General features: G+C 38.5%; 1 protein-coding gene across 6 annotated transcripts in view; it reads right to left on the minus strand.

The window, feature by feature from the left end:
* The window catches only part of COL24A1 (collagen type XXIV alpha 1 chain), a 156884-nt gene that overhangs the window by 83721 nt on the left and 46346 nt on the right, over positions 1–26817 (minus strand). For all 6 annotated transcript variants that reach the window (XM_075424849.1, XM_075424851.1, XM_075424850.1 and 3 more), the window contains exons 13-20: positions 22231–22284; positions 19692–19736; positions 12984–13037; positions 12848–12892; positions 12377–12430; positions 11692–11745; positions 9965–10018; positions 102–155 (exon numbers count right to left, since the gene is read on the minus strand). In XM_075424849.1, the coding sequence (XP_075280964.1) occupies positions 102–155; positions 9965–10018; positions 11692–11745; positions 12377–12430; positions 12848–12892; positions 12984–13037; positions 19692–19736; positions 22231–22284 (414 nt within the window). The remainder of the gene's footprint in view (positions 1–101; positions 156–9964; positions 10019–11691; positions 11746–12376; positions 12431–12847; positions 12893–12983; positions 13038–19691; positions 19737–22230; positions 22285–26817) is intronic.

Consider the following 26817-nt stretch of genomic DNA (forward strand, 5'->3'; position numbering starts at 1 on the left):
AAGATTATCTTCTCATAATGCCAGTGTCCATCTCTCAGAGCTTTTCCTCAGAGATTTATACTGTTTGTTGTTACTATGAATAAGTTTTCATACAGTCTTACCTTAGGACCTTCAGGGCCATTTAATCCAGGTACACCAATATCTCCTGGAAAACCCTAAATAAAGCATACAGACAAATGATTTAGAGAGTAGGAATGTTTCCACTGTATTTGTTTTGATTCTGTTCATTCATTTAACAAACCTGAATCACAAAACCAAGAAATAAATTTGTTCTACCATCCCCAAAATGTCAAAATCCATTAAGTTTCCTTGAAAGGACTTGGATAAGTGACAGATTTCAGGCAGCTTTCATTAAACTCAATTTAGCAGATGTCAGTATGGGTTTCATTTTTCTTAGCATAAGACTTTTTACCCACTAAGCAATGTTTGAAAGTAAACCATTAGATTGGTCTTGATGCATAAAACAACCCTACAAAGCAGCCAGCACCAGGTCCTGTACTCATGAATTCAACTACTTTTTAAAAAAGGCTTAGAGAGCAGCTGAAGCCCTTTAATCCTCAGCCACACTTTAATGACAAGATCACTGCAAGATTAAGAAAAGGGTAGAAAGCCTTTTGCCTCCAAATCAGCAGGTGCTAATCCAGGTCTGGCTGGCAGTAACTGAAGGTCACCAGCGTGTAGTATTATTCAGAATAAGCCTTTGTGAAATAGTGTGTGGTACAGGTGCAGCTGTTGGTAAAGAAAAAATGGATATGCAAAGGAAATGAATCAACTAAAATTATCACCCCCAACCATCTGGCCAGTAGGCACTGAGCGGGACACCTTGAGGATGCCTCTATGTCAGAGGAATCCAGTCCTACAACCAGATTGCTTTATAAGGCAGGAGTGTGTTTTAAGGAAACAAAAATGATACAGCAAATTCTTATACAATACACTAGTGAGCTAAATTTCATAAACAACCAGTGAAGAAAGTAATCTTTATATTTGTAGGATAAAGTAAAGCACTGGTAACTGACATTTTAGTTAGCACAGGGCTCACTCAATCACCTGCCAAGATAGTATTTGATTTTGTTATTTTTATAAACTTCTAAATTTCATTAAATCTTGCCTATCTGAAAATAGAAAGACTGCCACTGAAAAGTTCTTCCTCCGAGTAAAATATTTGTTACTACATCTGTGCACATTCATCGCCTAACACTAGTAAAAACAAGTTTCCTTCTTCCTTAACAGAAAATCACTGCAGATTAAAAATTATAAATAATCATTCTTTGCGCACATACTTTTCCAATAATGGGAATGAAAGCGTCATACACGTTCAGAACAATTTAAAGAACATCTCATAAAGAACTTCCAGCATGAAATTCTCTCTGGCACCCTTCCGTACCAATGCAGGCTAATACATGTCATCATTACAGCTTGAAGAGTCACTTTTTAGATTCTCTAAGCAGGAAAGAGGTACTAAAGGAGTAGAGTGATCCACTAGGTGGATAATAATTAACCATACTCTATTCTTCCAGAACAGCTGAGCTTCAAATACAGGTAAGAACTATTTCTAATGATTATTCATAATTAACTGACAGCAATCACAAAAAAAAAAAACTTACCAGAAAGGTAAAGAGAAATCACACTAAACCAAGAAGTTTAAAAGAAAATGTTATTTCACCCTCAACTACCACATTATAATAAAATTTTAAAAAGTATTTAGGGCATCACTGTTCTTACTCGTAGGGCTTTCTTCTGTTTGTTTTCTCTAACCTGTTCTTAACAGGATGCAGAGAGACTTATAAGCAGAGATTTAGATGGGATGTAAATATTTTTAGGTGTGTTTATATACCAAATAAAAAATAAACATAGAACACAAAATATGACACAGAATTATAATGTCTTTTAAAAAAATAAATTTTAGCACTTGAATGCTAATAAGCACTAAAGCAAACCACTAAAGAGCAAAAAAGAACTGATCCGAGTTTTCAGAATAAGTGGAACAACCCTATCACACAGCATTTCACCAAACTTCACCGTGGTAATTTCTTTCTTTCTGCTGTAAAGCAGCAACTACCAGCAGAGCTGTGCAACAACTCCAGCATGCCTCTAGGTGGCACATAGCATATTAGCCACCTGTGACCAAGGTATCCAGACTGATACCCAAAGTCCTCACTCACCTCAGCCTGGATTTCGATTACCGTTTGTAAGCAGATATTTCAAAAATCCTGACCACGCTTATCTACTGCAATACACTGAAGTGTTAGTTCAATTCTTTGGAAATTGCTAACTCATCCTTTCTTAATTTTAAATATGCTTATTTACAGACATTAAATAGTTATCAAGGGATGGGCTGTCTTGCACATCTGTAAATCTTTAACTTACTAATGTGTGAACAAGTGCTAAATGCTGACACAATTTCCCTCATGGCATTAAACATTCCTGAAAACAATCTTGTCAAGAAAAATGTCTATTTAGAAAGATTCTTATATTTTTATGAGGGAATAGGTCCACATTATTTATTTGCGTAAATACTTCTAAAAGGAATTCAGTAAGAACTATGAGATGTAAACATTGACATGCACTATCACAGTTAGAGCAACCGTGACATTTGGAAACCTTTCCATGTCAGGCAAAATCTTCGGATGCGTGTGGGCTACTGGCCTGAGAACATCAACACTAGCAATGCATTTAAAAGTTTAAAATCATGATCATTTTTGTCTTTGCTGTAAAGCTGGATTTAGCCTTTTCTTCTCAGACACTACCATAGAGAAAATGCTATGGTACTATTAGAATACTATTTCCAAGACGTTCTCACATTAATATCCCATGAGACAACTGTAATAATCCAGGACACAGATAGCCACTTAAGACAATTCCAGAAAATGAATGAACCAGAAAGCAGTTCTTAAAACACCTCAGCAATGGCATTTGCCATTCAGATTCCAAGTAGTGAGGTGGTATACATTCTCTACGTATATCTGAATTTGCCAAGAGTTGTTCAGCAGCCAGCTCCCTGTGAAGCTACTCCATATTAAAAATTCATTATTCTTCCATAAGTGAAAGGGCAGGAGATCAATGTATAGTTTCCAGGTGCAATTTAGTTTTCAGCAGAGACTATTCAGAACAAAACATCACTCCATATTATGACTTCTACTAAGGAAATGCAAAGTGTAGATTCTTATCTTCCCATCAGCCAGAAGCCTGGCAGCTGGTAGGTTACAAATTATTTTCAAAATCTTGCTGCACATGTGGCCTTTTGCTGGCAAAGCACTTTAGACTTCACTCAGTTTCATCTAACTAGAAGTGGTGTCAGAAAAACCTGAAGTACCAGCTGTCTCAGCACAAATGTGCTTTAACCTTGCTGTGAAAGTGTTGTGCTTTGTACTGAATACATTTAAACATAACATTAACATATTCATTGCTCTCATTTATCTATATAATCTTTAATTAGCAAAAATGCAGAGCTGATCAGATTGTTGTTATGTGAGGGCATGTCTGCTTGTACTGAAGTCAGTGCCTCAGAGATGAGGGATCTGCAAAAGCTGCTGTTTTTCTTTTGTTTGTTTTCCTATGTGACTGCTGACATGGAAGCAGAATATCAGAAATGTTTGGAAATTACACTCCATTTCCACTAGGAATTGTCTTACATTTGCAGAATCCCACTCACTCCAAGCTGTTTCCACATGACATCTGCCAGCACTGCAATTAGTCACTGGCCCTCACGCCCTCCAGCTCCTCAGCAGCCCTCAGTGGGATCGGACATGAGCGCTGATGGAAGGGCACCATAAAGAAAAAACCTCTCCAGGGACTGTGATAGTCCCTTCAGTTGCCAAGTTTCCCTGCTCCAGTATTATTTCATTCAATCACATGCTGTGTTTCATTTGAATGAGAACTTAGAATGAATTTTCAGAAGCAATACCAACTGGACGCAGCTACTGAACTTCAACAAGATACCTTATTAAACCTTTATTACTAATTATTATTAACCTACAAAAGAAAGATTTCTGCATAAAACTAAAATCTCTCTAAACTGAAAGAGCTGTGATTTTGTATTCTTCAGTAAGTGTTTATTATTCTTCTGAACAGACACGCTATGCAGAGATACAGGTCAATGGAAAAAAATCTATTTTTTTCTCTACACAATTTTAGAAATGTCAGTATTCACACAGTTACAGGACTTTGCTCTTTGCCATTTGTACAACTGTGTGAGAGCATCAGCTGAGGATAAAGAGGAACATAGTAAGGAAAAAAAAGATTTGAAATGAGCTTTCTTCTGTGTGTGCCAATCTAGCCAAAGTTTAATGCCAGCATTTTTAAAGGACAAACACAAAACTTTAATTTTTTTTCCTACAAACCTTCAATTCTGATTTTCAAAAGTGTGGAGAAAGGAATCTAACAGTACAAATTACAACGGTACAATTGCAGTTTGTCAGAGAAGAGTAAACAGGGCAACCATGGATTACAGCATACAATACAGGAAAGCTTTGCTATTTACTGTTGCTAAAATGTCAGTAAAATGATGCTGAAGTTGTTTCGTGTTTTTGTCTAATTGCACGTGGCAGATCTGTTCAGCCATGCTCACTGAAACACTAGTGATATTGATTTTCCTGAGAGACTTAAAGTCACCAGTTCTCCAAGTGTGATGCATCACCCTTTAAAGTCATCTAGCACATCTAGTTATTATATGCAACACATGATAGAATCATTGTGTTTACAACAAGCAGTATCTTGTGTAGCCTGCTTTATTGTGTGAACAAGGCCCCACACCATGGGGGACCACATGTCCTTCACGGACCTGCTTGGCTGCTTGATGGCCAAGGAGGCAGCTGGTGATGCACCTGACTGACCAGCACAGCAGCACCAGCCATCAATCAACATATTAAGGACCAAGTCTTGAAGCATTCTGTAAATCTACAGTGTGAAAGATTAAGAGCTTTGGTAAGAACTTCAGTGCAGACCCACTCCAAGGATCAGACAGGATTTCCAGAGGGAGCATGGCACAGTTTGGTTAGAGCTACAGTTGCTGTTGAACTCCGTTTAACAGTCTCCCTGTCTGCCCTGAAGCCTTCCAGTAGTCAACACACAAGATGTGCCATGGAAGAGGTGGTCTGTTGGGCAATCACGGCCACGGGACACCTTAGCCACCTGATCAATTACTTTCACAAGACTCAAAAATCAAGCCAGGCATTCAACATCCACAGCTACTTCTGTGGAACTTTCTAATACATATAACAATGCTAAGCAGAGAGATCTCCGTTTTAAGATTTTATTCTGACTTATGGTGAGAACAAGCACCAAATGTGGGCATTTCACAAGTGACAGAAATACCAGATTATGTATTTAGTTTAAAATATTTAGGCTTGTTTTTGTGTTACAAGCCCTCCAATAACACTTAAAATTGCTAAGGTCTGAGGAATGCACCTTCTTTCAGACATGCTACTAATGATACTAGTGACAGTGGGGTTAGGCAAAGCCTGAGTATAGAGAAAAGTCATCAGGAACAACTCTATGCATGTTGAAAATCAACTATTCCTTACTTTAAACCTTAGAAAAAAGACTAGTAACTAACAGTCAGTGAAATAATCCTTGTGCAAGAGGAATTATGTTCTCTTGCAGGAGGATTATATCACTGTACATTGCTTCTATGCTGCTAACAACTGTGCACGCATACAGATCAGACTACATCTAGACTGAGGCCAGACCAAAAAGTAAGGTAGAAATTTCAAATTTATTTGCAAGACTACTGTTTCTTCTAAGATCAACACCAAAACCCAAAAGCCAAAGCAGTGCAGGTGTTTAAAAAAAAAAAACAAACCTTTAAATATTAGCTTGCCTTACTCTTGGCAGATTCAGAACATTAGGAGTTAAATAATGCCCTAGTAAAGCAACACAAATCAAGTTTTGTTTATGTGCATGCCCATTCTTTTCTAGTGAAGTCTCATCACAGCTCTGCCTGAAAAAGGAAAAGCTGCAAGACGACAAATTCTATGCAAAGGTCTGTGGAAATAGACTAGGACCTAACAGGCACAGACTGAACTATCGTAATCACTCTGAAGAAAATACAAAACACAGGAGGGTCACCTGAGCAAACATTGTTCAACATTATTAAAAAGTCAAGGTAAATTGAATATTCTGCAAAATTAATACACATTTCTTTAAAAGAAAGACCAGAAAGACGTACTTATGTAAAATAAAATTATGAAAGGACCAGTTAAAGATTCTGTGCAAAGGCAAGCAGAAAGTATAAACAATTCTACAAGCACAGTTCCTCAGATGTATGCCAGAACATGCAATTAATTCAGCTATAAAACTGTCTTTATTTCTATATTTCCTTCAACTCATTTGCATGCAAGTTATTTGATGCAATATTGAAATAGGAGGCTATGTTATCACTGCACTCAAGGTATTGTTTGCACAACCTCAAAACACCATGTGATAAGATAAAACATGCATTAAAAAGAAACTTTTTTTAAAAATTAACAACTCAACGCAGCCAGCGATTCACTTCAAAAGTACGTGCCTTTTTGACTGTTTACTATTATTTGAATGTATCCTTTTCCTTCGTAATGCTATTGCCTTGAGCACAAAACAGAGCAGCTGAACTCCATATGAGTACCTTCCTGAAAGAACAAGCTAACAATTTCAGATCAAAATACTGCACAGATGAAAAAAGTTCTGTTGAAGATAATGACTAATGCTCCCTCTGCTCCAGATGAAACCCATTTATAATACTCAGAGCACATCTGAAGGCACATCTGAAAGAAACTATCACCCTCATTCTTGGGGGATAATTAAATGTGAATCATAGAGAAAAATTTAACTACAAAATATTCTGAATACATGTGGAAGCCTGCTAAAACCTTGTCTAATTTCATTCACATTAACAATAAGCATTACATACTTTATTGTGCACAGTAAACACAGGCATTGTGGGTTAAAACAGTCAGACTGGCACTTTCCAGTTGTCATACCAATAAAACAAAGCTCTCTAGAAAGTTGAAATCTTGGCTGTTCATTTTTAGATGCACGACAATGCAGGAAAATGTGTAAACTGATGAAGAATATGCTTCATAAAGCACTCACTAAAGATCCGGTGCTTTGTGAGCAGCACGCATCCAGGCACGCGACAGACTCTGGCTCTGCGGCAACACACCCACAAGAGAATTTGGCTTGACACCGCAGGACTTCTGCACTGAAAAAAATGCGCTTGGCAGCCAACCGTCATACGGCTGCCCAGAGAGCGAGCATGAGACCTCTGTCCCTCCCTCTACTCGCTCCTGCCCATCAGCACTGCAGCTCTCAGATGGACCCTGGCTATGAGTGGGTAGCTTATTTCAACTCTGATCTGGTGTACCCAGGCTGCACAGCTGCAGAGGAAAGATTTAGGCAGCAATTCACTGCTGACCCGCCTATAAAAAGCCAAATAGCCGGGAGGATGAATGAAGCCTGCTCCCACTGTTGTGTGCAGAGACAACTATAGACTTCAGCTGCTACGGTGCCTGATTTACAGCAAATTACACAGGAAGAAAATTAGCGATATGACTGCTTATTCTTTATACTGAAAATTAAATGTGTAATTGGAGAGACTAAAGGATCCCCAGTTTCTTGTTTCACATGTACCCCAAAAAAACTTGAATGTGGTAACAGGGCACATTTATAAATCCTACTCTCTTAGTGTTGGACAAAAGGGGAGAGACATAGTTCGAAGTAGGATCTGACACGTTCTGCCACTCGGCAGACACAGCCCAGCCTTGTTTCTCCTGCTGACAGCAATGCCCAACAAATCCCAGTATAGCCTTTTTTTTTTTTTTTTTTCAAGTAAAATCTTTCCTAGAAGGCATATGGTATGGATTGTCATGTCCATACCAAATTCAAAGTACTGCCCTTCTAAGACACTATTTCTTCACATTTCTTCACATTCTCCTGTTTCCAGAAACATCAAGGGGAACATCTAGTATAGGATGTAACATCTTTTTTCTACATGGGCTCAGGGGAAGTCTGACCATTCAGATAATGAAATAGGAACAAGGAAATCAGCCCTGTCTGACCTGCTAGCTGTCTGTTTTCGGAAGAGACATGATTAGATATACGACAGTAGGCTTTTCTTGTAGGAAAATCTGCACTAATTGCTCATACTTCATATATCCAGTTGTGTCTAAATAGCTTCTGGCAACAATAACTGGCTTATTTTTATAAGACAAAGTAACAGGGAGAATAAGATACAATCTTCAATTTTACACTGTTTTTTTAAAATCCTTTTACGATAGAACTTCTAGAATTTCCAATTTGTTCAAGATCCTGGTATACTACTGCCCTACCTCCCTTCTATTTCTGCTATTTTGCCATATGGTAACCATGTTTTTATGAAGTAAAAGAAGGCAAAACTTCTTTTACTTTATTTGGATCTGTCTTGCATGACTAAAGTTAAGAGAAGCGTTGCTTTGTGATTTTAAACCTGACATTTTTCAGATGATTATTCAAAGAAAAATACGCGGACATTCAAGCTTTAATTATCTAACATAAAGCACTTTATTTGCCTTCTAACAGCTGAAGTAATTCTACACCCCTGAGCAAAAGGAAATGCTGAGCTTTTCAGATAGTATGTTTTCCCATCCGTATCTTCCCTGAGGGTACCAGGCCCAAATGACGAATTTCTCCGCGGGCCCAAAGGAATAGTGTACCCGGGCTGGAATAAGGAACTATAAAGGACTACTGGGATAGGTGTCAGGGTCACCAGGACGCAGGCTTCAAGACAAACAACTTGATATTAACCTGTCACAGGCCTCCCTTGCTGACAGCTAAACAAAGAGAAGAGATAATGCAAAGATCTGTTTTGCTAACAGTGAAGAGGCTCACAAAATCGAAAACCCCGAGCCACAGAGGGAGGCAGCTGTGGGCAGCACGCACAGGCTTTGTGTCTTTTTCATTCTAACCGAAGGACACGAAAATACTCTGTCCCCATGGACTGAAACATATTGGCTTATCCTGAAAAGACCGTCTTGTGTCGCTACAACACATCTCCCAGTGAGTTTTCTCTCAATGAGGGCTCATCTCAAATAAGCAAGTGTTTTCTTTAGGATTTAGAGGAGCTATAACAACAAAATAATAAAACACAGTAATTTGTTCTTTGAGGATCAGAGGCCTTGGGCTCCCTCTTATAAAAGGTAGGAATACAGAGGCTTTGTTTGAGGAGATATGCTCCCAGAGTTACTGTATCTTGCAAGGCCAGAATAACCATCATTGCTAATATATATTTTCCAGACATACATAAAAAAAAAGCAGCCTCCTCTAATGGATGCATGATTAAAAAGAAAAATCTGCATTTTCTGCTTTTATCTCTCCAGCAAATATACGTGTCTGTATATGTCCTTCCTACACAGTCCACAGCATTTTTTCCTATAGACCACGGTATCAATGCTAAAAAGCACAAAATGGAACAATTCAGAGACTGACTTAGCTTCTGTGTAGTCTTCCATAGTACTATACAGTTCTTAGGCAACTGCACTGCTAGATTCAAGCGCTTGACAATGCTTCCTATGTAACTGGTGTTTATTTTTTGCATTCCTTGCAAACAGTTATTTTGTAAGAGAGAAATATGCAAGCAGGCTTGGAAAGTCCCATTTATAAACATGCTGTAGAATTTATGAATGCAAGTGTGCCTGAGAAATCACATGAGCTTCATTGAAGGTGTAATCTATAATAACTGGGTTCAAAAGAGAGCAAATCCTAATCACATAGGCAAATGAGGAACTACTTGGTGTTCAAAGATCCTGTATATTAATATTTTGCATTAAAAATTATGAGCTAGAATCTTTTATACTTTATGGAAGAGAATGAATTCATCTGGTACGACTAAACAAAAAGTATTTTCTAATTCAAGACAGACAACAATCTTTTGTGAAGCAAACCCATTTACCTCTGATTTTTGTAATTTAGAACTAACTGACATTCAATTTACCTCTATCAAAAAAATTCTTACCTCTGGTCCTGGAGGACCCAATGGTCCATGGGATCCAGGATCTCCAGTTTTCCCCTTAAAAAAAAATCCAAAGCATTAGATCTTTGATGATAATTTTTTTTTTTTTTAATGACAGGTTGTTATAAAAATTTGTAAAACATTTATTAAAAAGAAAGCCCACAAAGTGTTGAGATGACATTTTCACTAAACAGGAAGTTTTATAACTGCCTTTTCTGGATTCAATTAAGAATAGCTCTTCTTAACATAGAATCATAGAATGGTAAGGGTTCGAAGGGACCTTAAAGATCATCTCTTTGAAGCCACAACAAAAAATGCAAATTAGCTTTAGACAAATAAAATTGGGAGTTTTGGGATGGTCCAAAAAGTCATATTAAAAAAAAATTGAAACATCTAGCTGTTTTCATCATAAAAACTATGTATTATCCAAAACTCCAGGAAATAACTGTTATGGATATCCATTTACATACTTACCTATATAGTTTTAAGTATCCAATCATGGCCAGAGATGGCAGTTTTGTGATTAATAATACTAAAATTAGGTCCTATCCACATGTTATAGTGACTCCATTATACACAAATACACAACTAAAAACTGACCAAAATATTTCTCTAAATTATATCTGTTATTCCACATTTTTAAAAGTTTGCTGCTGCCACATCCAGGTGTTCCTTGAGCAAAATTAAAGCCTGACCTTGTTTTAGTTTTTAATGTAAATGATTTTATTGTAAATGTGTTCTAGAAAGTTAAACATTATATTACTTACAGGACTGAGGTCTCATATCTTAATTTAACATAAGTCAAGAAGTTATTCACATTCAGCTTGTGCTTAAAATCTACAACTGTTCAGGAATAGGCTAATTCACATGCTTATTTTTAATGAAAATACTTATATCTTTAAAAGTAAAAAAGCTGAGTTTTCCCATCTAAACTTAAGCAAATTTGTGTAGTTTTTTTTCAGAATTAGTTTTTATATTATAAATTCTCTGGGACAAAGAAAGTATTTTTTATTGAGTATAAGGGCCTATGACATTCATGAGGTTTAAGTAGGTTTATCAGATAGTGGCTTGATTGCACCTGAGAAAATTGAGACTGGAGTGATTAATTCTTTAACAGTGTTAAGTATTGGCATCTTTTAATTGTACCCCAAAAAGAAGCAGATTGTAGTGCTAAAAACAGGTGAGGAAAAAGCCAGGTAACCCTGTGCAATATCTTTTCTGCCTCAACATTTAAAAAACCCAGCAGTAGTGGCAGCACTGCATAGATGCCTTTGAAGTTGCTAAAAATCAGTAAATACTGGAATTCGTGACTATTCCCATCCCTGTGAGAAACGGCTGGCCATTATTAATGAGATTTCCCACACTCTCTCCAAATCCAGCTAGCCCAAACGGTCATCCTGGCAGCTCACAACGCTCTCAGTGGATTTGTTTCAAACATTACCAACATGTCTATTCCCACACAAACTGACTGTCACAGAATACCTAATATCCTAAGCACTCCCATAATAAAATGTGACACATATACTGATTTATGTAATAAAATCACACATGTTAGGATCTGACTCGCTCACTAACCAGTCACTAGAAATAAAAGCAGGTTAGACCTTATTCTTTGTGCATTTTGAATTAGGTAGCTTCTAGAGGATTCCATGAACATAAGACAAAAAGAAGTATTAAATATAACAACAAACAGTGATGCATTGAGAGCAAAAATTGATGTGTAAACTTACTGGGGGTCCTGGCTTTCCTCTGATCCCTGGGGGGCCTGGTAAACCAAGAGCTCCCTGAAAACAGAAAGCCATTAAATACACATGAAAACATATTGTTGGGTCATGCTCAAAGAAACAGATTGCTACACTTTGCCATGTGAAACAGGCTTCAAAATAATTCTGCAGGATGAGAAATGTCTTCTGACATACAACATTCATCAGAAGAGTTCTCACAGGATGTGCTATTTCAGTGACTTCTGATGTACTAGCCAAATAGGAAAGAATATACTTATTTATCTCAGTTTCACGACATGAAGGAGCATGCCAGACCATGTGCTGCTGCTAACCACTGTTGGTCCAGGTGAGCTGCAGATGAACCTCAAGGTCCAAGGGAAAAACATCTTCTGTAACAGTGTCTTAGCAGGTTTCAAATCATACCATAATTTTCTTCTTGTCTGATGCATCTCTGAACACACAGCAGCCAGAGTTCTGCCCATGTCCTTTACTTGTCTCTGTTGACTACTTTCCACAACTGTTTTAATTACCACACTATTTCTTAAAAATATGTTAATTTGGTGGTATCCAGTAACTTTTATTACTGCATTCTACTTTTATGCAACTGACTTGCTGCATTTTAAGAGACTCCAAAGCCTGACGAATTTGCTGAAATTGGACAATTTTGTAAAACAATGCAACAATAAATTACCTTGTCTCCTGGGTACCCCTGGTCTCCTGGCTCTCCTGCAAGGCCATGTTCACCCTAAACAACATATTATTTTATACAGACAAATGTATGTGGCTTAAAATGGGGTAGTTATCAGCATTAGAGAATGAGAAAGATTGATTCAATATTTAGTATTTAAAACTAATACAGATCTTTGAATGACGTTGCAAGATCTTGCTCTGAAGCACCCCCTCCAGGAAACCTTATAGACACAGCACTGGATATTGTTATGCCTAGTAGTTAGTGCTCTGTCCAGAAATAAGTTTGTCTAAAGTACCAGAGGGTTTTGTCTAAAGTCATGAGACTGAAGTAATTTTAAAAACTAAAAGTAAGAGAAAAGAAATCAAAAGGAAAAAGGTAAGGCATTGTCAAGTACATTGTTTTGCTCAAGATTTAATGAAAGGAATCTGAAAGAACTATATATCTCTAAGATAATGGAAATATTTAAATCACCTTATCACCTTTCATTCCAGGCTGCCCCACACTCCCTGGGAGGCCCTATTAAAACGAAGAAAACAAAAATCCAATGTTTGTCTATAATTTGGAAAGCAGCATAGGCACTGGGCTGTGGGATTGTTTAGCACCATACCATGGGCCCTGGAATTCCTGATGGTCCACTTGGTCCTGCTGGCCCAATGCCTCCCTACAAAACAGCAAGAAAGGTGTCTGCTTAAAACATTTGATGAAATGGAATAACTTAAAGACTGGTAACAGAATGTGGCATTTTCTGCACCACAGAGAGAAACCAAAATCTTTTTCAGGCTAATTTCTTGGGGAAAGAAGTATCCATATTACAAGTCCTCCACCTTTACACTTCCCAACCACATCAGCAGAAATACAGGAAACCAAACTTCGCTCTTTTCCTGCAGATTATGTGTACATGAGAAGGTAGCAGTGCATCAGGCAACGCAGAATAAAGAAGCTTTCCTTGTACTGCAGTTGCACCATCGGTGGCTATTCCATCTGTTCTTAAGGTTACATGACATCACTACTCTGTAGGCATTGGATTTGGCTTATAGGAATTATTCTGCTGTGAGTAAGTGTCATAAAAAATGACTTTTTCTAGGATTTCTCATCTCTCAGTGACTTCTACAATTTAAAAAAAAGACATGGCATTCTTCCAAAATACTGTGTGAAAACTTACCTGAAGTTCTGATGGGCATGCTAACTTTTTCTGTTCTCATGTACCTTCAAAGCCTTACTACATCTCTCCTTTCTGGGATTTATACAGACAGTTTTATGACTTGAAACGAAAAAGTGAACCAGAAATGAAAAAAAAATGAAAATCTTAAAAGATCAACACAGCAACAGCAATGATACTAATGAAAGATGGTGAGCTAAACATGGAAATTATTTAGCCATAGCTAAAACTATATTACAGAGGGAAAAGTCTATCTACTTACTGCCTATTCTACCTCTGGGGGAAAAAAAAAAAAGCACTGTTATACCTCTGTGTCTATGCAAGAATATAGCAACAAATATGAATACAGAAATCTTATGCCACTTGCTGAGAGTGACATAGAAAAGACGAGATGGACCCCTACTGACTTCCAGTTCAGCACACATTTATTATTCTCTGGAGACTCTTTCAGCAATGTCAGCAAACACATTCTTCGGCAGCCATCGTCAGACTCATGGCTCACTGAAGTAAAAGGAAGACTGACGACTTAGCATCTCAATGGTGCTTGGTAAAGCTCCCAGGAAAATTGCCACTCTATACTGCTTTAGCTTTCCATGACTGCTTAAATGATATATCCTGTCATGTTAGCTGATGCCAAGATAAATTGTTTACATTGCTGTCTCTTGTGCTATATGTTCTAGTTCAGCAAGGCATTTCTATATTAATGATACTGTACATCGAAATGCATACTTCTGATAACAAAAGGATTGAAGGAAAAAATCACAGAGGGATACTGAGCTGCGAAATTTAGCTTACAAAAGCAATGGGAAGAAGTTCCAAAACAGCTTTACAAACTGCAGGTTGATGAAACTCCTGCCACAGTCTCCAGAGATACTGGCTGACTTAATTAACAGCAAAGAACTGGAACGACACAAAAATAAAACTAAAAAATTATCTCATTTCTAAGAAAAGGGTTGAATTAGTAAGTCTGTCAGTTTCTTTAAATCATCACCTGTCTACCACAGCCTCACTATATGTTAGCACATGCTTATCAGTTTGGTTAAAACTTGCCTATAGATAGAAAACAAAAATTACTTCAGCTACATAAAGTGGACCTTTTCAACCATTTCTGTGTGACAAGTGAAACTAAAAACAATTTGCTTTTACCTGTCAAAAAGATAAGATACCCAAAAAGGAAAACTAATGCTTCCTGGTATTAGTTTGGCTTTTTTAAAGAAAAAAAAACGTAAAAAGAAAAGCTAGCTCTGATAACTATAGCCGCAAATTTTCTGAAATTCTTCATCTTATCAAAACTCATGGCCTAGCAAATCTTGAGAGACTGACTGCTCAGCCAGCCAAAAATCTGCACTTGGCAACAGCTTTGTATATTGAAAAAATCATGGAAGGAACAAATTCTTGGACTCAGCTTGCTGATGCTGCTCACTTTGCCATTGTTCTCATGAACAAACACAGAAATATAATTAGCTCTTGACACTGCATAAAGCTGGGCTGGACAAGCTATTTGAGTTAATGCTGTTGGCTTCTTGCAGAATAACATATTTAATCTCACGTTCAATATTGCATCTTGTAATAGTATAATGTGTTATAATTCAGTAAGTATTTTAGAACAAACCTTGAGGTCTGTAGTTCTTTACTCAGTTTTGGATGATCACTAGCATCTGCCTGGGTAAGGATCATGTGAAAACAGAGGCCAGGATGCACAAACCCATTTGGAGAGCAGGTGTGGTCAAGGAACAGGAATCCACCACATAAGCTGTACTCAGGGATGCTGGGGTCACCTGAAATTCCCCTGGGCTCTTGGTGAAATTCTGCTACAGTTTAAAGAGCACAATCCCTTGTAAAGAAACTCTGGAACAAACTACAGCTCTTCCCACTATCTTACTGACTGGGAAAGTGGGAACCAAAGTAACTAATAGAAGTAACGCAGAAACACAGAGGAGTGATCATGCCTATTCACTGTGTTAGTATCTACAAAAGACTTACGTCACTAGAGACCGAAGTCCTCTTTAGCCACATTCTGACCTCATTTCAAAAGCCCAAAGAGATTTGCTGATGCTTTGGAAGCTTACAAAGACTGTTCAGAAATCTGAAGGAAACGTTGCTGGGCCATTTTCCTCAACTGCAAAATCTTCCTGTACCAGTAAGGTCTTATCAAACATGAGAGTTAACTGTCCCTAAGCTGCATTTTTAATTTATCTTGGCTAAATGAAAGAAGACATCTTTAAAAACATCCTAAAACATCCGTAAGATCTATTAAGCTGTTGGAAGGATGCACAATCACACTAGGTTTACGGAGCTGCATTTTTACCTCATAAGCACTTGTCCACACCTATTTTTATTCACACATTTGTTATCCAAAGCACTAAACTCTATTAAGATGAGAAGCTCATTTGCAAAATTATTTCTGCTTCCAAAAATGTCATTCCTTTTCAGCACATATACATACACCTCAGCGACAAAAAAGTGCGGGGATCAAAGGAGCTCTCTGCTCCATAAAAGATCTTTGATTCTTTGAAGTTAAATGGAGCTGCAGCAGATGATGTAAATTTTTCAACAGTTCTGGTGGTCAAACTCCAATCCCAACAAAAGATGTGAATATCAGCGCACTCCCTGTAAAAATCCTGTTCCAAATTGTCACATAGCAAAACTGAAAACTAAACACAGGAAGAATTAGCTTAGCAAATGTGCATAGTGAAGAAAGAAATGTCAGCTCCTGTGCTTTGCTTTCTTGTTTTCACTTTGAATACAAATTATGTAGAGCACTTGGGCACAAAATCAATGCTCTTTTACACATCTGGAACTGTGCAAAAGAGTCCTACATGTAAACAAGAGATGGCAGGCCACTCAAATGGAGTTCACAGGCAAAATAACTACTGATTTCGTGCAGGTCAAAATCCAAATATGCCATCAATTCCCCCCCCAAGCAATAGCTCTCATTATGGTTATATTTCAGCTGTGTACAAGTGGCAAAGGCTTTGGACTAGTCATTGAAAATAATTTCTGCATTTCACAAAAAATTATTGATACTCAATCTCCCTGTGTAAGTGACTGCAAGTAAGTAACATGGCAAACAGAGCCTTGACCGTGCAAACATTTATGCTCATGAATTCTAGGAAGGGCTGAACTGCTGACTAAGATTTAGTCAAAATAATCAGTAAAAGTTATCTTTTTAGAAGTGGTATATAGTAGGCTTTTTTAAAAACCTCAGATACGTTTGTACAGTTATTGAAGTCCTTGAGATAATATTCCAAAAGATGGTCATATAAGAAAGAAAAGCAAACTAAAATTCAAAGCTAATTCTCAAGACTGCAACCTCTAGTCTCATGAGTGGTTCAACTGACTCCAATATGTCAACTGACAAGAACACAGTGAGTCATGTTTGCATGATGAAGTTTGGAAGCCACAGGAGCTCCTTGACCAAGCTTGTGTGTCTTCTACAGCAATGCCATAACAATTCCAATCAGGTAGCAATGGACTTCTTATAGGAGTATTTTTTATTATGAACATATCATTGAAAATATGATAATAATGGAACTCAACTGTCATGCTTCAAAGAAAAGTTAGATGACAATCAGTGTAAATTTATAAACCCCTGTTTATTACTAAACAAAGAATGTTTCAGACCTCCAGATATCAAAAAAAACCCCACCACTGGAGACAATCATGGCTTTCTTAATTCAAGTGTAAACATGCTATTTTCTCCCACGTTATGAACTATGGACACAGCTGATTGAGTCAACATCAAGAATCAAATCCAGGTCCTCCATCAGTAAACACATGAACTACTTGAAATAAGGGAGTAAGACTACATGGTATGAAAGTATCAGTCTTTCCCACCTCCCGTAGGACTCACTCATGTCAGAGAACTTCTCTGGCACAACTGTATTTATACAACTACAGCTTGCAGCTCGATAATGAGCATGACAACCTTATTCTAAAAAGATTTGTAAAAATTTTAATATGATACTCTTGACAAGATAAAGTAATTTTGCTTAGGAATTAATTCTGCTTAGAACTTGGTAGCCATCTACAGCGATGAATACTGGCTGCGGATGTCAAAATGTTCAAAAGTATTGCACTTTTTCCAAAAGTAATTCTGGCTTTAGGGCAATAAAATAGCAAACTTGGTTATTTCAGACAAAAATCTCTTGTAGTTTAACCCTGCAGCTAGCAACTAAGCACTAGACAGCCACTGGCTCACCCCTCTCCTTCCCCCCCCAGTGAGATGAGAAGGAGAAATGGACAAAAGGTAACACTCGTGGGTTGAGATAAAGACAGTTTAATAACACAAGAAAGTAAATACTAGTACTAGTAATAATAATGATAATAATTATAATAACAAATATGCAAAACAAAATATATACCATACAATTTTTCTCAGCACCTGATGACCGATTCACAGCCAATCCCACAGCAGCAGTCGTGGGACCCGGAAATCGTGAATTTCATGAAACTCTTGAACAAGTTTGAATTCCCAGACAAGAGAGGATTCGAACTCATGGGAACGAGAAAAGCAGACTTCTGCCCCCCCAGCCAACCCCCATTCATAAACTGAGCATGGTGTCTATAATATGGAATACTTCCACTGGCCAGCTGGGGCTCACTGCCTGGCTGTGCTCCCCCCCAGCTCCTGCACACCTGCTCACTAGCTGAACAAGAGAAATTGGAAAGAAGTCCTTGATTTCATAGCAACAACTAAAAAAACCTCAGTGTTATCAACATTCTTCTCTTACTAAATGACATGTTATCTACCTGGACTTCAGTAAGGCCTTTGACACTGTTCCCCACAGCATCCTCCTGGAGAAAGTAGCTGCCCATGGTTTGGATGGCTGTACTCTTCACTGGATAAAGAACTGGCTGAATGGCCGAGCGCAGAGAGTGGTGGTGAATGGAGTTAAACCCAGCTGGCGGCCGGTCACGAGTGGTGCCCCGCAGGGCTCAGTTTTGGGCCTGGTCTTGTTTAACATCTTTATCAATGATCTGGATGAGGGGGTTGAGTGCTCCCTTGGGAATTCTGCAGATGATACCACGTTGCGTGGGAGTGTCGATCTGCTTGAGGGTAGGAAGGCCCTGCAGAAGGATCTGGACAAGCTGGATCGATGGGCCGAGGTGAGTTGTATGAGGTTCAACAAGGCCAAGTGCTGGGTCCTGCACTTCAGTCACAATAACCCCATGCAACACTATAGGCTTGGGGAGGAGTGGTTGGAAAGCTGCCTGGCAGAATAGGACCTGGGGGTGTTGGTCGACAGCCAGCTGAACACAAGCCAGCAGTGTGATCAGGTGGCCAAGAAGGCCAACGGCATCCTGGCTTGTATCAGGACTAGTGTGGCCAGCAGGAGTAGGGCCCCTGTACTCGGCACTGATGAGGCCACACCTGGAGTACTGTGTTCAGTTTTGGGTCTCTCACTACAAGAAGGACATTGAGGTGCCAGAGCACGTCCAGAGAAGGACAACGAGGCTGGTGAAGGGTCTGGAGAACAAGTCTTATGAGGAGTGGCTGAGGGAGCTGGGGTTGTTTAGTCTGGAGAAGAGGAGGCTGAGCTGGGGGACCTTATTGCTCTCTACAACTACCTGAAAGGAGGCTGTAGTGAGGTGGGTGTTGGTCTCTTCTCCCAAGTAACTAGTGATAGGACAAGAGGAAATGGCCTCAAGTTGCATCAGAGGAGATTTAGATTGGATATTAGAAAAATTTTCTTTGCTGAAAGAGTTGCAAAGCATTGGAACAGGCTGCCCAGGGAAGTGGCGGAGTCACCATCCCTGGAGGTGTTCAAAAAACATGTAGACGTGGCATTTCAGGATATGGTTTAGTAGTCATGGTGGTGTTCGGTTGATGGTTGGACTTGATGATCTTAGAGGTCGTTTCCAAAACACAGAGCTACTGAGAGGAAACTTAACTCTACCCCAGTCCAAATGAGAACAAAACCCCAGATACACCAGATCAGAAATAAGTATAGAAATCCAAAGAAAGTATAGACGTACTCCACACCAGCAATCTGACAACAGTTTTGTAGAGTGATTTTAGTTAAAATCATGGCTAACTAAAACAAAATCTGTTTAAATATCTGAATTTTTATATTTGTTTTTGTTGTTTCACAAACATACACGACAAATATTCTAATGAAGCCATATCAAAGCAAGTAATAAAAGCATACTCACTCTTAGTCCTGGAAATCCAGGAGGACCAACACCACCAACAATTCCCTTCAAAGAAAACAAAGTTTAGATTGTCTGAATTTTACCATTTTAAAAAATTCCCAGCGATAAGATAAACAAAAGTGATCTGCAAAGCAAGTCAACTGGGACTTTTATATAGAGTTCCTGAAGAATGCCAGCTTATCACTATATAGGGGAACATGATTATTGAAATTTCTGATTGTGGAATCAGATCTAATGATATTTACATCACAGAACTGTTCCTGCATGACAAAGGAATATGAGATTTGTTACCATGATATTTAAAGTTGAAAGAAGAAAAAATAAATCTTTTCAGGTGGAAAAAAACCACCACAAGAATTTATTAAGCTTCCTTTGAAAGATAAATAGACTGGCTCATTTCACAGAAGTCTACACTCTCTTTATGAAAAGGTATCTCTTGATACAACCTACAGTATTTGTATTTTATGTAGAAGTAACAAATTCAATGGTACTCTACTCCTGCCTCTGTCGAAGTCAAGTTTAACTCAGTAGAGGCTAAAATTCTGAACACCACAGAAAACAGATGTCAAGTCTCTTTGTCACCCTGTGTGAAGGGGTATTGTAGCCCTCCAGGTCAGCATGTTTCATGTGGGCTGTCCCAACACCTGAGACCTGCTACTTGAAGGAAATCATACATACAGCTCACTGCAGCCCGTCAGCACCCACAGTGAAGGGAATTTTTTATGCAAGTAAATACGAGCCCATTCTGAAGCTGTCCAAAAGGGCATGGCTGCTGGGCATGGCACAGAGGACACCTTTGTGCTCTCCTACCTCCTCTGGTGCCTACGCACCTTCTCCAACCTTCTCCAAACTAACCACAGGGGAAGCTGAATGCTCTAGCAACATCCTCCAAGACAGATTGACATTCTCAGAGAATTGAGAGGGTGCTGTGGAAGTGCATTACTCTGTTAAGCAGAAGAAATTGGGCATGGAGACAAATGTCATCAGTGTCAAGTCAGCATATGGGAAGAAATGTCTTCCGTGCAAGTTCCTGCCACCACGGGCCTCCGGGGCAGCCCCTGCTCTCCACTGCCAGCCCACAAACAGGCTCTGTAAATATCCCGTTAGCACTGCAGCCCCCTCCAGCTGCAGCTCTGGCCCCTTGCCTGAACAAGCCCTGCAGGGCATTTTCTGGGGAGGAGGAGAGAGGGGTTGCTGCCTAGCTGAGCAGGCAGCAAGATCAGCAGCTGTCTTGGCAGGTTAGAAGGAACACGTCTGCAAATGCTTGTGTTAAAATAGGCTTCTTTGTAAAGTGCAAGTCTGTAATTTCAGATCCAGGCTTTCTGAGCTTGTTTCTATTAAAGTACTGTTGTTCTGCTAATCTTATGGAGAGATCATATCTGCTTCATCAGGAGAGGGATACTTGGGCGTACCAGGAAGGGAAGGAAGAACTCACCTTTTTATACCATTTTCAAAGCAGCTGGTGACATTCACTACCCCTCAGAGGGCTTTAAAGCTGAAAAGCACCATGCTGACTTCACCTGACATTTCCACAAGGGGAACTTTGCCCCAGGGACCAGAAATGCAAAATAATTTTTTTCCTGTGTTCTAAAACGTTGACATCTAACATCGATAACCCACCAGCAAAATTAATGTAAGCTGTTCTAAAATTAATTTCTAAGATAGGTGTCAGGAAAGGATAGGCCTTCAAAAAGGAGACCCAGTTGCAGACTCTGGTCCACATTAGAACAACCTTTAGACACAAACTGGCAGCAGTTTCCAAAGGAGCATCCAATGATAAAAGCAGATTCAAATCAGCTGCTCTTTTGCCCAGCACATACTGCTGTTCACTTGTCTGGCCCAAAGCCCTTTCACTGGTTTCTCATATCAAAGGTAACCTGAGTTCAGAGTCTGCAGCCAGAGACAGAATACAACTACAGTATGACAGCAAAGCTCTTTTGAGGGCAGCCAGTGAAGGGACTGGCTGCCACAGTTGGAATACCATACCATGAGAGCACTTTTGCCTGCACACACTGCCAAGGACAAAGCTGTTATCATACTGATTATAATGCACTAAACGACATACTAGTATAATTGTATTCAGTACCAGTTCAAATGATGAAATCAGCTATCAAATGCATAAGCATATGAAAGCTAGGGTTTTGGCATGCATGCAGAAACCCATTTTCTTAAGGTGATCTTAGAATAGTGGTTTAAATAAACAACGCAAAGTCATATCTAATGCCAGAATTTTTGAAGACGAAACATTCATCAGTAATGCAATAAGGACAGCAAGACATCTGATTCTCAAGGTAGTCAGCACATGCAGCAGCAGAATCTGTGTTCTCTCAGCAGCTTTCTTATTCCTCTCTCTTTTTTCATACCACTGCTTATTACAGTATTATCTAGCAATTTCCATGGAAAAGTAACAGTCCAAAATTTTCCTGGAGACTTCAAGACATTGCTTTTGAGGCAAAAGTCTCCGTTCCATTTGGGAGAGGAGTTACTACTGAGTGTTACAAATTTGACCATGCTAATCAACTCACAACTGGATACTTACAGGATTCCCATCTGGACCAGGGGGACCTCTATTTCCAAAGTCACCTGGAAAACCCTGAAGTTGAAGAGAGAATGCTTGTTTTTTATTTAACAAAAACAAAGGATGGTTTGAACACTAAATTCCTATAGGTATTAGAAATTCGGACATCAGCAAGTGGATTCAGGAAGTGAGATGGATCAATGGGAAAAGCAGAAAGTTTCAGCTGAACAGTTCAAATTAATAGAACAGTGATATTTGTTCATCTCCTAAAATCATAAGCACAAAAGATATAACTATGGACAATTTAAGCGTGGGGCAAAAACAGATGACTGAACGCTTTAAGAGCAATATTAAGCAAGTATTACTTGAAGTGTTTGCATGGAGTCTCTTTTCCTATTTTTACTTCAAATATTTTTCTTCTGTTTCCTAAAGCATTCACTAAAACATCTGTCTTTTATTCTCTCCTTACTCTTACACAAATATTAATGGTTGCACATGTCAGTGTCACACACGTTCACTAGAAATAAATTTTTTCATCTTTCTGGCACAACACTGTCCTTACCAATGTGAACATTTGCCTTAGTCTGCATCTAGAGACTGAAACAATAACTCAAACAGGACATGGAAAAGCTTCCTTCATTTTGTCAGAGTTTAGATTTCAGAGACTAGATTATCAGCACAGGGAAGAAATCTGACTGGCCAAGTCAAGCATCAAAGCTTGAAACAGAATTTCCATTTGTTGCTTGAAAAGCAAAATGAAATGGAAATCCACCACTTCACTTACTCTAACATTTCTTGCTTCCTTTCAGGGTTTTGCAGATTGTTTTACTTCTTTCTGATGTTGCCCATTGCAGAAGCACATTAGCTGCTGGAGAAAAGTGGTTTGGTTTTTTTTGTGCCTTTTTTTTTTTTTTTTAAATTAATTTTTATCAGTGTGCTATTGCTGGGCAAATCTCACTATTTGTCTGGAAGAACCACATGAAGCTAACAGCAAACTCACACTGCTAGTCTGAAGAAGCACCAGGCAATATTTTCATGATTCCTATCATTGTATAAAGTTAGGAAAAGGGATGGAGCACAGATATACAGAGAAGTCAACATCCTTTTTAACTACATTCTAAGGTCCACAGAAGAGCCTATCACAAAATTTGCAAAATACCAAGCTGGAAAGCGATTCTGCCTGGAAAAATCCAAGCTAAGGCACTCACAGGGAACAGACTTTTCCTGGAACTGAAAAATCTTGCACAGTATCAGAATACTGAGATAACTGAGAGATGCGTGGACCTCAAGAGATGAGCCACCAAGCACCAGAGCATTACTAGTCCATCGCCACAGGGAAAAGGAATAAATCCCATCCTTACAATAATTTTTACGTGAAATACTCTTCCTTGTCTTTTCAATGTTTGAATGTCTTTTTATCCCTCCCTGTGTATCAGGAGCAGTTCTTTGAGCCATTAACCTTTCTCATCTGTAAGACTGTTCAAACCCGCTGCCAGTGAAAGGTACAATTAATTTGGCCTTTTTAATCTACCTTGTTTGGAGGACATCCACACAGCTGTCCAGCTCAGGACTTCGTATAGCATTGTCTTTCCTTAGTGGAAGGGACATATGCATCATCATGCAATATTATATGAACAGCAGTCAGGAAGAAAATATAAAACTCCAGGAAGAAGGTCGAAAAATTGTATCGTAAGCCAAAGCAGTTTAAGCACTGCTTAAGCCATATTTGGCTTTATTAATAACTTAAACCAGAATTCTACAAAAATTAAGGCAACTTTTTATGTGTGTACATATATGCATACACACTGCTAAAACAATATGTTGAAAGAATAGGCTCTTCCTTCCTATCACCATGCATGATACTGTGAATTAATCTGAGACATGCTTAACATTCCCTGTATCATCTTTTGGGTTGATTTTGGCTGGCCTTTTTTTCTGCATTCTCATGCAAATTCAGTAAAGCAAAAGATACGAATGCCTCTCACAACAATGAAATTTTTATTCAGGATCTGATCACGGAACTCACAAATAAGAATCTATAGCCATAATGCTAAGATCTGACAGTACAGGTCTGTCTTATATCACTACTGTCTTATCATTTAAACAGTAGAGGTTCATAGGCTAATGGTCAATATAGCAGATTTCATTGAGTCTCAATCTGTACACCACAGGCCAAATTTTTGCACAACTCTGAGTATGTACTGTAAAACTTCACACATGCAAGAGGGGTATGGACAGTGTCTATGTCGGTAAAAGCTACCAGCTGATAGTCTGCAGACTAAGATTAATTTACTACCCTTTCCTTAATAGCACAATATTTTGGTTGCACTGCCTACTATTGGTAGAGGTTGGAAGAGGCGAACTTGCCATAACACACATGAATACAAATTTTGTTTTTAAACACACAAATGAGGCATCTAAAGTGAAATGGAGGATGCAATATGACAGTTTTACCAGCCACCAGATCATAGATGCAGGTCACAGATGATGGTTTAGGAACCCAGCACAGCATGGGTTACAAAAGGGACAGATTACCCATAGTCATCTTAATCCTGTTCTCAACAGCATGTGTCTTCTAACTGATGCTAATAAAACTATCTTAAGTAAGTAGAAAAATTAATGGAAAATGCAACATAGGACAACAGTCAGAAAAGTCTAAAATTGGAAGTACTACAATAATACTACCATGCAACAAGTGTTTTATTACATCAATATTATCATTTAACGTTACTATAAAGCACAAAAAGGACGACTATTCATAATTTTAATATAAAACTGAACCTGAACTGCTGTTACAGTTACAACAGACTTGATTAATAAATTCTTGGTATAATTTACAAGGTCTGTTCTGTCACATTAACCACTGGTTGTAACTAATGCCATAGAGGAGAATACTATGTAAAAACTTTCCCTCAAATGTGGTCAAACTATGTATGTAAAAAAACTATGCATCATACTAACAGGACAGACAATGCATTAAAAATACTGCAGAACTCACCACATTTCTTATTACAAGTATACAATGGAACAAAACTGAATATATATGCTTTTACTGGGAAATATTTTCTTTAAAGCATATTGTATGCAAAACTAATCTAAAATACAAACAAATCCTCACTATATAATCTTCACAATAAAGATATTGGTAATTGAATATTTTATTCCATTCCAAGTATGCCAGAGATGTTACAAATATGAATAACTATTCAATAAACCTTCTCAGTAGTAGCATTTTGAATCATAAGTGTACAGTTCCTTGTATGATCCACTTATACTTTAACATTAGTTTCCAAAAAGGAGGTCATATTTGGGATCTGTTTTCTTTCAGAAGGATCTCTGCCAGTCAGGCAGGTTTTTTCCCCTAGTATTATTATTGACAGAATTTTTGTCCAAAGTAAGTTGCATTCTAGAACTCAAGCTGAGGAGCCTGACTTCAGGCACTATGAAATTTCCATGCCAAATTTCCTTTATTGACAATGCTCTGCCCCAAAGCACCAGCATTGTTAACTTCAGGGCAGTGTGTTGAAAGACGTCGTCATCACAGCTATCATTGTCTGGGGTTAAAATAATACACATTGTCTAAGCCTGTGATCCAGCAAAGTACTTCAAGCCAGGTTCCCATGTGATTGCTCTCCTGGTTTGGTCCCTGTATTAGTAGTCTTTAGTCAAACTAGCACTTTACAGATCATAGAAAAGATCTGGAATGAACCTTGAGATTGAGGAAATGACACTACAGAGGAATCGGTACTGAATGAAGGTAACCATGGACACTGTGCAGAGGTGCTTTTGGTGCCCTGTCACCTATGTGAAACCTCTGTGAATTGATTTACGAAATAAAAGTCCTTATCAGAGCATAGCCTGGCATTGATAGAAGTTGTGGTCTTATTATAAATGAAAAATAATTGCTTACCACCGCATGCACAGCACCAACTTTTACTGACTGAAACAAACTACTACACCAGCAATCAGGAGTCTCAGTGAAACCTGGCACTGAGAACGAGATTATAATGCAAAACACATTTTCAGAGTACCTTGCTGTCACCTTCTCTTCCATTTCCACACTGAGCACAAGCCTTTGCTTTCTGTCCAGGTTATTTCTCTTCTTAAACACCACACATGGCTCATCAGCACAACACGTCGTCAACTATTGCAAGGTACTGATGGCACAGACTCCTTCTTGCCCAACACTCAGATGCACAAAGTAGCATTTGATTCAAATTATAAGCAAACTACATCATGGTCAACAAGCACAGGAGCACCCTATCCTTCTAGCTGAATAACTAAAAAACAGATTCTTACTTTGATTTTATACCTTAACAATTTGATAGCAGCTTCAGAAAGAGCAGTCTATCAACTTCATGGAACTATACTCTGCTTGCCTTTCTTTACATCAAAAGGAACTCTATTGAAGGCTAGTGCCTTTTTTGGCGGGTGTTAGATCACACAGAAACCAAAATATCATTAAACAGAATCCTCCACAACTTTCATAGCATACATCAAGGGCCAAACGATGGTAATCACACTACTACTGCTGAACAAGCTTGTTCAACATGCTAGATGAAAGTCATCCGAACTGCTGAGCTCAACTGAGTGCACAACTGGAGAATG

This window comes from Opisthocomus hoazin, chromosome 6 (assembly GCF_030867145.1).
Source record: "Opisthocomus hoazin isolate bOpiHoa1 chromosome 6, bOpiHoa1.hap1, whole genome shotgun sequence".
Taxonomy (NCBI): domain Eukaryota; kingdom Metazoa; phylum Chordata; class Aves; order Opisthocomiformes; family Opisthocomidae; genus Opisthocomus; species Opisthocomus hoazin.